Consider the following 13,191-nt stretch of genomic DNA (forward strand, 5'->3'; position numbering starts at 1 on the left):
GTCAAATAATTTCCATGTGAAAACAAATTAATTTGTAATTTTATTGAAGGAAATGTATGTTACGGAAAGGAGACTATATACATGAAAATGATTTACAAAAGTAAGCTGGTTGCCATCTTAAAAAATGGCTACGTAGTATATTAATTTAAAAAATAATAAAAATAATTTATTAATCAACTTATTTTATTTAATTAAATGATATATATTTTTATATTTTTTATCAGATACAAAATTATGTTAATTGTTGTTAAAAATATAAGATATCATATTATTATATTTTTATGAAGAAATATTTAAAAAAAATAGTTAATAATCATTTATGAAATGAAAACTTAAAATAGGTATATAATTATTTGGAATTTTAATATAAATTTAAATTATATTTAACATAATTAATTTAAAATTTTGTTATGAATAAATAATTTTGAAAATATAAAATACTCAACTCAACTAAGCCTTTATCCCAAAAATTTGGGGTCGGCTATATGAATTCGCTTTTTCCACTCTGAACGATTTTGGGTTAAATCCTCAGAAATGTGTAATGCTTCTAAGTCATGTTGTACTACTCTCCTCCAAGTCAATTTAGGTCTACTCCTTTTTTTCTTTCTATCCTCTAGCCTAATGTGCTCTACTTGTCTAACTGGAGCCTCCGTATGTCTACGCTTCACATGACCAAACCACCTCAATCTCCCTTCTCTCAACTTATCTTCAATTGGCACCACTCCTACCTTTTCTCTAATACTTTCATTACGGACTTTATCTAGTCTAGTATGACCACTCATCCACCTTAACATTCTCATCTCTACAACTCTTATCTTAGATGCATACGACTCTTTCAGTGCCCAACACTCACTACCATATAGCATAGCCGGTCGTATGGCTGTACGGTAAAATTTTCCTTTTAATTTATTGGGAATCTTACGATCACATAAAACCCCGTGGCACGTCTCCACTTCAACCATCCGGCTTTAATCCTATGACTAACATCCTCCTCACATCCCCCATCTACTTGAAGGACTGAGCCTAGATATTTAAAGTGATTACTTTGGGACAGTGCCACTCCATTCAAACTAACTCCTTCCCTATCACCAGTTTGGCCTTCACTGAACTTGCAATGCATGTATTCTGTCTTCGTTCTACTTAACTTAAAACCCTTTGACTCTAGAGTACTTCTCCAAAGTTCTAGCTTCCTATTGACTCCTTCTCGTGTCTCATCTATTAGAACAATATCATCCGCAAACATCATGCACCAAGGAATACTCTCTTGTATATGTTTCGTCAGTTCATCTAAAACTAATGTAAAAAGGTAAGGGCTTATGGCTGATCCTTGGTGTAATCCAATTGAGATCGGAAAATCTCTTGTGTCCCCTCCCACTGTGCGCACAATAGTAGTTGCTCCTTCATACATATCTTTCAATACTTGTATGTACCTAATAGATACCCTCTTTTGTTCTAACGCATTCCATAAGACCTCTCTTGGAACACTATCATAAGCCTTCTCCAAATCAATAAAAACCATGTGTAGATCTTTCTTCCCATCTCTATATTTCTCCATCAAGCTTCTAATGAGAAAGATCGCTTCCATAGTTGAACGACCAGGCATGAAACCAAATTGATTAAGAGAGATAGAAGTATCATGACGTAGTCGATGCTCCACAACTCTCTCCCACAACTTCATAGTATGGCTCATGAGTTTAATTCCCCTATAGTTTGAGCAACTCTGTATGTCTCCCTTATTTTTAAAAATAGGTACTAAAATACTCTTCCTCCATTTATCAGGCATTTTCTTTGAGTTTAGAATCTTATTAAATAATTTAGTTAACCATGCCACTCCCATATCTCCCAAATACTTCCACACTTCAATTGGTATTTCATCGGGTCCATAGGCTTTACCTACTTTCATTCTCTTAAGTGCTTCCTTTACTTCTAAAGATCTAATCCTTCTAGTATAATTTACATTCTTTTCTATTGTTCTATAATCTATATTCACGCTATTTCCATTTTGACTATTATTAAAGAGATCATTAAAATAATTTCTCCATCTTTCTTTAATGTCCTCATCTTTCACCAACACTTTTCCTTCTTTATCCTTAATGCACCTAACTTGATTGAGATCTTGACATTTCCTTTCTCTACTCCTTGCTAATCTATAAATATCTTTCTCCCCTTCTTTAGTTCCAAGTTTCTCATATAACTTTTCAAAGGCACTGCGCTTGCTTGGCTAATCGCCTTTTGCCTCTTTCTTTGCTATCTTGTCTGTTCATATGCCTCATTATTATCACATTTAGGTAATTTCTTATACCATTCCCTTTTTCTCTTCACTACCTTTTGTACTTCCTCATTCCACCACCACCTCTCTTTTGAGGGTGGTCCATGTCCTTTAGACTCCCCAAGTACTTTTCTAGCTACTTCTCTAATCTTTGATGCCATCTGTATCCACATATCATTGGCCTCCATATTTAGCTTCCATACTTGGACTCAAGAAGCTCATTTTGAACTTCACTTGCTTTACTCCTTTGAACTCCCACCACTTTGTTCGAGCTACACTATTTCTTCCGACCTTACTTGAATTGTTCCTAAACTTGACATCCAAGACCACCAACCTATGTTGACTTGTTAAAGCCTCTCTGGAATGACCTTGCAATCCTTGCATAGAGCTCTATTTGTCTTCTGGTTAAGAGGAAGTCGATTTGGCTTCTATGTTGCCCACTTTTGAAAGTCACTAAATGTGACTCTCTTTTTATAAAGTAGGTATTTGCTAGTATTAGGTCGTATGCCATAGCAAAATCCAGGATGTTTTTTCCCTCCTCATTTCGACTGCCAAAACCAAAACCTCCATGAACATTCTCATAACCTTGCCTATCACTTCCTACATGTCCATTCAAATCTCCACCAATGAAAACATTCTCTTCATTCGGTATGCTTTGCATTAAATCATCCATATCTTCCCAAAACCTTTGTTTACTCTCACTGTCTAGTCCTATTTGTGGGGCATAAGCACTAACTATATTTATTGTTTCTCCGTCTAGTACTAGCTTTACTAGTATAATTCTATCTCCTACTCTTTTCACATTTACTCTGCGTCTTTAAATGTCCTGTCTATGATTATACCCACTCCATTCTTGTTTCTCTCCTTTCCGGTAAACCACAATTTGTACCCTGAATTACCCATTTCCTTACTTTTCTCTCCTACCCATTTAGTCTCCTGAATGCAAGCAATATTCACCCTTCTCCTTTCCAAGGTATCCACAAGCTCCATTAATTTTCCTGTAAGTGATCCAACATTCCAAATACCAACCCTGATCCTCCTCCTATCCTGCTCCTTCCTAATTGGTCTCCTTCTATGATATCTTCTATTATTTTCTATGTCTATCTTGTGTTCTGTTCCACTATTTGAAAATATAAAATATAAAAAAATAAATATAAAATTATATTATTAAAATGAAAAAATAAATAATTTGCGTAATGTGTCCTAAGAACGTCAATATATCCATAGAGTATGTGCGAAAATTGCCCTATTCACAGTCATACTTGGTTTAATAATTTTATTGTTTGAAAATTATGTGATTAATTAATAAAATTATTAACTTAATCATTTACTTATAGTAGGAAGAAATTTATGAAATGTCATATATATTTTATATTTTCCATTATGAATGTGAGCTCTTAGGTGACATATTGCATGACGGAAGTGAATGAAACACTGACTTTGTAAGATTTTGTGTCCTATGAAGCAAATGAAGGAAATGCAGATCTTTGGAGATTTTGCGGCCGTGTCCACGATAGCCAAACCATGTAAATCTTTCTTTTGTTATTTTCTTATATCTTTTTTGTTCTTCCAATGAAAACCAGAATGTAAACCTTTTAAAATTTTGCATCAGTGAATATAGGCTCCCAACAGCTGAACCACATAAATCCCTCGTATGATCATAAATTCCACAGGAATCCAACAAATCATATGATCCAATGAGCCAAGTTCATAAATCCCTCACTTTATCAGCAGAAAATGTTTTATTGCCAACCTGTATTGGTTAATGAAATTTAAATTTAGTGTTGGTCTGGGACAAAAATTTGTAGATTACCAAAAGCATTTACAATATCCGTATAGCAGTAGCAGCAGTAGCAGCTCTCCAAAATATGTACACAAGTAATCATTTAAATCAGAAGTGACTCTTAAATGTCCAACCTTTCAATTTCATTATTATCCTCATTTTCTGAGGTAAACTCCCCTCGTGAGATGATATTCATGAAGGTCTTGGTGGCTTGGCCAACAGCACGGGAAGTCTTCTTTGCAGCCCCAGCAACTACAGGCTGCAGTGAGATGATAGGAAGGCTGGCTCTCTCTTGAATCATTGCTACATGAAATGAAACAGCTGCAAAAATCAGTCCAGGTAAAGATCTAAAAATGGACAATGGGAAAAGGTTAATGCTTACAGATAGTCTGCTGATGAGCAAGTGTACCAATTTGTCGAATCCCAGATTCTGCTGCTTGCACAGCTTGAGCTGATTTGTTGACCCCATCAGCTATCTCATGGCTGAGTGTCAATATAAACAATATTATTGAATAAAACATCAACAGATAAATGCTATTGGGTCCTTAAGAGATGTGCAATTATGTATGCTTTTCTCTCCAAATAAGAACCGTTACCTTACTCTAATCACAAAGGTTAGCAACGCATTAAGTTAATAGCGTGATTTTTTTTTGCCCTTTTTCAATTCCCCCCCTTTCTCATCCACACTCCTACTCCTCCTGTCCTATGAGATATGTGATAATCTTATGTTCAAAGGGCATCCTTTTAGCGGTTCAAGGAAAACCATCATTTCTTGCAAGACACAAGTTCTATCATAAAAGACAACAGTGTGAATTGCATTCCAAGAACTGATCCAAGGGGGGAAAATGGGGCCAAAAGGGAGAAATAGAGAGATAATACTTAAATAAATAGCAAGCAAAGTGAATGATAAGGATTTTATTGTCACCTCAAATCACTTAATTCCAATGTAAGATCACTGATTTCCATGCCTGAAAGCCTAATTGCGGCCATTGTACTAGGGAGTTCCTCCCGAGCTGTATCTGCTAACTTTGAAAGAGATTTTGCAGCTCTCCCCATTGCCTATCAAACAGTAAAAAAATATACAAACAGAACTCCACATTTGCAAAACAAAAACACATTCCTCATAATTCAATGCATGAGATGATTTACACAATATCTCTTCCAAAAATAGGGCTATCCAGAACAACTGCAACTCCTAAAAGGACTTATTGGGTTGAAAGAAATAAGAATGAGAACTTTAAATTGAATAAAAAAAAACAAATGTAAACAGAATGAAGAATTTGTATGCTTGCAGTAAAAATGGTGAACCTTCTCCCACTGCCAGAGAAGAGCGAATCACAGGTGTTAGGGCAAAACTAGACATAAATGGATGGAGACTAGGAAGCAGAAATGGTCAGTCAGATGATAAAAGCATAAAGCCCTCATAAGAGGACATATCTCCTTTGATAGAAAAAGAAACTGTGGTCAGCATTTCCATATTTAAGAATTAGGAGTGTTTGACTATGCTCTAAGCTTGTGTGTGTAGGTTCCCCAATTTAAAGATGTGTTTGCACCATAATTGAATTTTAATTTTTTGGGCCGAAATTAATTATGCGTTCTCAGCCTTTACTTTTCATGCACCAACTCCCTTTTAATTTCAACAATCAATTCCAAGTTTCTTCAAGTGATCTTTTTAATTTATAGGTCAATTTTATATTGCTTTCAAATCCAGTTTTCAATTCCAGCTCAGTTTTACAATTTCACTGCTCATAGTTCTGTTTACAATTTAATTCAACTCTGTTTTCAATTTCCAATCAAGCTCTCAGTACATATTTTCCTAGCAAACTTTAGCAATTTCATCTTCAATCATTCTTTTGCTCACAAATCTCTTTTATAGCCTACAGTTTTCTCAAATTTCCAAGTTGATATAGTAGAAATCTTGTGGATGCATATCCTAATGGAATCAAGGAATCTAAAGGAAAATTAAGTCATTTATTTCACACTTCATAATCATTCAAATTAGAAGTCAAACCAGTACATTCACATTACACAATTGGGACCTTAGTGTCCCTGACATGCCCGCAATCCTACACGCATATGAGTAAAAAGCTATACAACTTTTGACATGCTCAAATTGATCAAAGTCAATTTAGTGTGGAAACAAGATGATAAAAATTACTGGATGGGAAGAGACAGAATTGCTTAATCCCTACATGAATTGCCCACGATCCTATACACATGTGAGAAAAAGGCTATACAACTTTTGTCACACTCACGCTCAAATTGATCAAAGTCAATTTTGGATGGTGAGAGACAGAATTGCTTAATTCCGACACGAATTGCAGTGACAAAGATATCAAAAACTATGATCTAAACATAACATTGATAACGTTCTTTGATGCTACAGATCCCAAGTTTTCTCCTAGTCTGGCAGCAAGCAATATGAAAATTAATCATACTATAACAAAATTGATATAACCAAGAGATGGCAGCCACAATATATATATAAACAAATGGATTTTATAGAATTCTTATAGAGCCTTAATGTTGTCATTAGAAATGATATTACATTCAAGCCACAATAGAGCAAGCAATTAAAAAGAAAATTGGACTCAAATCTGAAAATTAATACTAAACTTTATGTTAAAAGATATGAGATTCTTCAATAGAGTTTGTAATTTCATATGACTTACATAAAGTGTTGGGATGGCAGCGATGACAAAGCCCGTAAAAGCTATAGAAGTCTGCACGCAGACAAATTTACTAATGTTTATCAGCAATGAGCCAAGTTAATAAATCTCAGTGTCAACAAATTCACGAGCCATAGAGTTAAGACAAAGTCACTGATTTTTCTTCATTGATTTTTCTTCAAGAGAAATCCAAGTTTCTTATTTGTCCAACTGAAAAACACATAAAATGCCTGATATATGAGTATATTTTAATTGGAAAATTTCCAAGTTAGTTCATAATCTCATGATGTAATTCACAGCTTCTAGGCTCTAAGTTACAGTCAAGACCCCATAACATTATAGCACGCAATCAATGAATGCCAAGAGAAACTGCTGCTCAGAATAGCCAAGAACCTAATAATCTAAGACAATTGCTAGTTCATGAAAATCCATATCACCAGCATTAACATCAAATTTACTAGCGACCCAAATTAGCACATCTAAGAAGCAGCTTATTTCTGATGAAGACACGACCAATTAAAAGACTAAAAAAAAAAAAAAATCAAAAGCCAATAAGGCTATAATCCGCAAACAACAAATTCCAAGAAATCATGCTCTAATAGAAAGAATTCAAAACTTCTCAGCTGTTAGTACCGTGCAAGCGATAAATGACAAGAGAAAGAAAGCTTGGTCACTCAAACTAAGCTTAGCAGATGGCGGAATATACGAGGGAACAATGGGATTTCCAACTTGCACACCCAAATTCTTCTCCAATTCATCTTCACCAAGACTTTGATTTGAAGTCCCAGTCAACTCGGCGTTGGAAAGAGACGATATTTCGTTGCTGGAATTGGATTGTTTAGTGGTATTTGAAAAGCAAATAGGAAGGAAACGGGAAGGTTTGGAAGACTGGTGGATTACAGAGAGTGACTGATTAGAGATAGAGAATGGATTTGAGGGTCTAGGAAAGGGAATTGGATTCCTTGGATTTAAGGAATTAAAAGCCCGAAAGGAATTGAGAGTTGTAAGACTGAGTTTCATGGTCGAAGCGAAAGGAAGGCTTAGAGCTGAAAGGCAAACGAGTTCTCGTCCAGAGGAAGCTACTCCTTTGCCTTGGTAACATAACAGAATAATAATAATAATAATAATAATAATAATAATAATAATAATAATAAGAGAAAATTAATACAATTTGGCTAAATGTATTAAGTTAATATCCACTTTTTTTTAATTTTTATTATATAATTCATTAATGATTAATTTAATTTTTTAAAAAATAATTAAAAAATAAAAATAAATTAATTAATATAAATATAAAAATTAACATAATAATAATAAAATATATATATATATATATATATATATATATAATGTAAATCAGTTTTTCTATGAAAATTTTTTACTACAAATAAACTAAAAACAATACACTTAATTTCTTTCGATTTAATAATTATTTCATATTTTCATTATAATTTTGCTAAATTAATCATTTAATTCAAATTTATTAACATTGTAAATTCAGAATCGAACCATGTTGATTTAAAATTGTAGGAATGAAAGTCACACTAGTAAAATTCAAAATCAAAATTGAAATTATTTTTTACTTTTTTTATAATGATTTTATTTGAAATAAATTATTTAATAAAAAATTTAAAAAAAAATTCTTACATAATTATATATGAACTTTATTTTTTTTTAAATAAATTATTTTTTAAAATTAAAATAATTAAATTTTTTCATTTTAAATGTTAAAATTAATAAAAAAAATTAATTAAATTAAATTTTTATAAAATTATAATTTTCTAACAAGTAGATAAGAAGTTTATGATGTAAGTCCAAGGCTTGATCAATATTTACATCGGACCCAAATCGAAATCGATTTGAGAAGAACTAATTTCGACCCCTCTCCCTTGAATTAGACTGGATTTGAGCAAGCAATTTATTTCGATTAGAATTTTCTTTTTTAAATATATTTTTAGTTTTTTAGTTTGTTAGCTGTTGATATTTTAACTCTACTAAATATACTGACCTAATTAAAAACTATGAGCTAGTCTCCATCAACTCAGTGTTAATTTCAATTGTTAGTCACAATGGCTAATTGCAATTACAATATTAATAATAGACAATTAGCAATTAATTAAAATGTGATTAAAGGTCCAAACACTTAAAACTAGAAACACCAAATAGTAAAATTTTTATATTACACAATGCAGTCAAAGAAACCAAAGCAAACCACAGTTTTATAACGTCATCTTCTTCAAAATCCCTCCCCATTTCAAGCACACACTAGCTTCACTCTTAAATGACATTAAAAGAAGTACAACATTCACAGAGGGAGAGAGAGACAGTAGCATATGCTTGATGACATCTTCATGTTAAGAAACGATCGCAGCTTAAGAAGTTGTCCCATATCAATCTTAAGCTCTCTTTGAGCATGGTGGAGACTGAATCACTTTCTGCTCCTTGTTCCTGAAAATTGGAAAGAAATAAAGCTGTAAATAAAGAAAGGTCTTTATACCAAAATGAAGAAAAGCGAGATTAACTGCAGAGAGAGAGATGTAGCTGTTAACTCCTCAAGGTTCATTGAGAAAATAATAGCATAGGCAACAACATGACATAGACACGTAGAGAATCCTGAAAACCACTGAAGTACATTTCCATTCAATTCGTGAATTAACCGTGTTTTTCTACAGCAAGCAGAACATGGAATTTCCATTCTTTTATCCTTTAATGTATAAATTTCATATCAGCGGCAAGTTCAAGTTTATGTCAAAAAATTTTGTACTGATATTGGCATAATGATCTGTGTGAGACTGTGACTATAGTCTATGGATGCTTATTGTAGAGGAAAGTACAAGTCATGTTGAGACAATTTTCCAATGGAAAATATCTATTACAAACTCTGCCACCAAAGAAGGGGAAAACATATGAATATAGAGTGGTAAAAAAGATGATGTAGAAAGAATATAAAGGATACAGACATGCACACACATAAATTCAAGGAGGTAAAAAAAAAAAGGTGCTTCAGCTAATATCACTGACTAGTTAGGATGTTAGCAGAAAAATTCAACCTTTATGAAGTCAGAGATAAGAATCAAATTATAATTAGATAAAACTATGGAAAAAGCCAAAACCAATAACACTTCGGACACTCTAAAATTATGGGCAATAAATATAAGACTACAAGGTTAGGTAAGCTTCAGAGAACTGTCAAAATGAATGAAAAGAACTCACCTGCAATTCTGAAACTATTCCTTTCAACTTCAGATAAATTTCCCTTGTAACTTCTCCATTTCCAGTCCTCAAATCAAATCGATCGGCATGTCTTACTTTGAGCCTGAGTGATTGACTTCTGAAGGCTTTAGTTACAGTATGCCAAGCCCCAATCACACTGTATCTATTTCCAAAAGATGTCTTCCCAAGAGGCCATCTCAACCCACCCTTCGCATCTGAATCCAAAACTGCAGAAGAAACTAGATCCCTTATGCTTTTCATCTCATCATCCTGCAACAATACATAAAATAAGTCCGATTTATGACAATAAAGGTTGTCCTGTATGAGAGAAGCACAATTAGGAATACGTTTTTAAACTTCTCATCCTACTTGCCAAATTTTTATCCAATGTTGCAATTTCAAGCCCATTTATAGCTAACTTCTCTCCCAGAAAATCATTGTTATTTCACAAAACATAACCCCCAAACAAGTTAATGAGTGTCTACCACCCAGATGGTGCAATAATATTGCCCTTTCAAGTGAGTGATGGAACATTAACTTACAGTAGGAGTACTTAAGATCCTCTTGGTGAATAGCATTAGCCTCAGGTCAAGATTCTTTTCAAGGCACAATACATCTGTGACCATCTGGCGCACTGGGTTTAGTTCAACCTACAAGGACAGTGCTTATATTTTAAGTTTTTAAGGTAAATGTAAACATATTTTGTAATAGCCATATAGGGACAAGACTCTTGTTGCGCTGCAGAAAAACCTGCCTTGTAGAGTAGAAGTTTTTTATCTGCCTTTACACTGCATTTGCATGAAACAGTCGAATCTGGTCGTGTATTATCAGACAACTACGTAGGCAACGAAAAAACAAGACATTCATTGGGGAAAAAAACCATTATCAAGCTGAATCAGAATTATAATAAGAGTGGTGCAAAGAAGAGGCATGTAGTAAAGGAATACCTTTATATGGTAGATGTCCTTTTCCTCTTCAAAATCAACTCCAACTTTTGGGACAACTCCATCTATAATGTTTTCCATATATGAAGAAGGAATATTTGTGTAAATTGATCTTTTAAACTGTCTCAAAATGGTTTCATCAACCTGATTTCTTTCAACACTTCCTAGCCTTACTGAGGGGCTCCTGCATCACAAAAGCAAATATAATGAATATTGCTTATTCATCCGTTAGTATAACCGAGGATGAGACTCACTTTCATGGATAGATTCACTTCATTTTTACCTAGAAAATGTCATCTGAACTGTAATATTCAGGCAAGTCAATGAAATAAAGTAGATTAGCAATAAAGGGAAATCATATTGCTTACCCATGAAAAAGAATTTTACCAAATCTAGCAACCAATGTTGGCTTTACTTTTTCCAACCCTTGGGAGTCCATTTCATTCTTCAAATTCTTGAAAGAGGAGAGTAGATCTGGCTGTACATTTTCTGCTATTGTTACCCATGGACTTCTCACATAATTCTCTTTCAGCTCATTATTCTCTACAACATAAAAATTTTGAGGGGAAAATGAAAAAGGTGAGAGAGAGAGAGAGGGGGGGACTGTGTGCATGGGCATTAATCCCATTAAGTTGCCTGTTCATGATTCAAGCAACAAAACTAGAACATAAAAGATAACAATTCTAAAATGCATAGATTACCAACCTCCAGTCACAAGACTGTTCACGAAGGTAAGGGGTTTTTCCCCTAATCTGCGCTCAAAAGATTCCAAGGAAACTGGCTCAAGACGAATGTAAGAAGGAAACTGATCATTTTGACTCAAACCAACCACAAACCATCTAGATATGGCACGATCTGCATACACAATCTTTCCACTCATGTCTATCTTAGAATCCTGTGATCTCAAACCAACATTTCTCTTGAAGAGAGGAACAAACAACTCTGGAGTTGGTGATGGCCTTCCTTTGTCCTTTGAATGCCGCTTATGTGGAGGAATGTAAGCCATTGAATTCACGGTAATCCTCTGTGAGCAGAATGCCTAAGAAGAGTAATTATTGCTAAAGGAATTCAGCAAGAGAGAATAAAAAATAAATTAAAAATCAAACTTGTAAACACCAGCCTCCACTGAGAGCTTTAAACAACATATAATTTGACATTGATTGTAAAGGATAGGAACAAAAGAATACCGATGAATGATCTTTTCTTTTTCTTTATATAACATGCAATAATCACCTCAAGATTACTGAAAATTAGTTCACGTTTATCGACTTCTATTTCCTATTCACAAATTTCTTTATCCTTTTCATTAACTTCAAAAACTGAATTTTCTTTTACGGCGAAAGAAAATGCAATCCACAGGAATTGCAAAACAAAAATCACTTTCTGTTCGTTAGCGAGAATATGTAATAAAAGAAATTCAGCTAATTCGACAACCCAATATATAGGAAAACAAAAATCACTTTCTTGCTGTGAATAAACACTCCGATTCCAAGAAAATGAAAAACCCAGATAAAAGCATGTCATCTTGTTCCATACTAGCTTGCTTTTCTACAATTGTAACCAATAACCCAGAAATTATAAAGCTTAAATTAGTGAAAGAAAAGCATCATTACCTGAGAATTCAAAATCAGTGTTGGTTATCGGTGGCTTGTCTCTGCACTCTGCACATATAGAAACAGACCAAAGAGGGAGCACATATATATACAAGAAAATCGCAGAACGCCTAAATAAGCTACTTCAATAAGAAGGGGATTCGGTTTCTGCTTCATCAACTTCTTGAAGAATGTTTTGCTAAGAATCTGCACGCGCTCATTTTATGCGACGGGTTGAATATTAAAATTATTTTATAAAAAGGATTGTGAATATTTTTATTAGAATCCCGAATTTAAGCTTTAATTAAAATTAATATAAACTCATAATTTTTAATATAATTGAACTTCATCCGCATATCCTTACACTGTATTTATTCAATTCAATTTCACAAATTAAAATAACTAACCTTTAATAAAGCAGCTTAGCGGGCAAGCTGCAAGCAGCCCTCCCATTACGTTCCATCTTACAAATTTCTGATTTAATTTTTTTTATGAGTAATTTACTATAGTAGTAGGTTTTTTAAACGGGCATTACACGTTTTATGCTTATTATATAAACTCATAATTTAATATTTGTATATATTATTTTTTATTAATTTTTATATGACAATATTGTTATAATATATTATTATTATTATATAATAATTTTTTATTTTCGTAATATATATGTTATATTTGTATTTATTATTTCTAAATTAAGTTAATGAAAATAAAAGTACAT

At 33.2% G+C, this 13,191-nt stretch overlaps 2 protein-coding genes across 3 annotated transcripts; both read right to left on the bottom strand.

Moving 5' to 3' along the window:
* Positions 1–4,059: 4,059 nt before the first annotated feature.
* LOC110647970 (uncharacterized) lies at positions 4,060–7,836 on the bottom strand. Its single transcript, XM_021802033.2, has 5 exons — positions 7,355–7,836; positions 6,725–6,775; positions 4,978–5,111; positions 4,435–4,535; positions 4,060–4,355 (listed from the first exon to the last, which is right to left on the bottom strand). Exons 1-5 carry the CDS (start codon positions 7,739–7,741, stop codon positions 4,174–4,176), a joined length of 855 nt encoding a protein of 284 aa, XP_021657725.2. The 5' UTR covers positions 7,742–7,836; the 3' UTR covers positions 4,060–4,173.
* Positions 7,837–8,871: 1,035 nt separating this feature from the next.
* Positions 8,872–12,728, bottom strand: LOC131168780 (uncharacterized). 2 transcript variants are annotated; one of them, XM_058142485.1, is made up of 8 exons: positions 12,492–12,728; positions 11,584–11,902; positions 11,247–11,421; positions 10,882–11,062; positions 10,689–10,769; positions 10,477–10,584; positions 9,935–10,204; positions 8,872–9,169 (listed from the first exon to the last, which is right to left on the bottom strand). In XM_058142485.1, the coding sequence occupies exons 2-8, from the start codon at positions 11,882–11,884 to the stop codon at positions 9,071–9,073; spliced, it is 1,215 nt and encodes a 404-aa protein (XP_057998468.1). In that variant the 5' UTR covers positions 11,885–11,902; positions 12,492–12,728; the 3' UTR covers positions 8,872–9,070. The 2 variants fall into 2 exon arrangements, with proteins under 2 accessions (XP_057998468.1, XP_057998467.1); XM_058142484.1 differs by having other exon boundaries at positions 11,584–11,917; positions 12,492–12,722.
* Between the last annotated feature and the right edge of the window lie 463 nt (positions 12,729–13,191).

Source organism: Hevea brasiliensis, unplaced genomic scaffold, assembly GCF_030052815.1.
Source record: "Hevea brasiliensis isolate MT/VB/25A 57/8 unplaced genomic scaffold, ASM3005281v1 Scaf5, whole genome shotgun sequence".
NCBI lineage: Eukaryota > Viridiplantae > Streptophyta > Magnoliopsida > Malpighiales > Euphorbiaceae > Hevea > Hevea brasiliensis.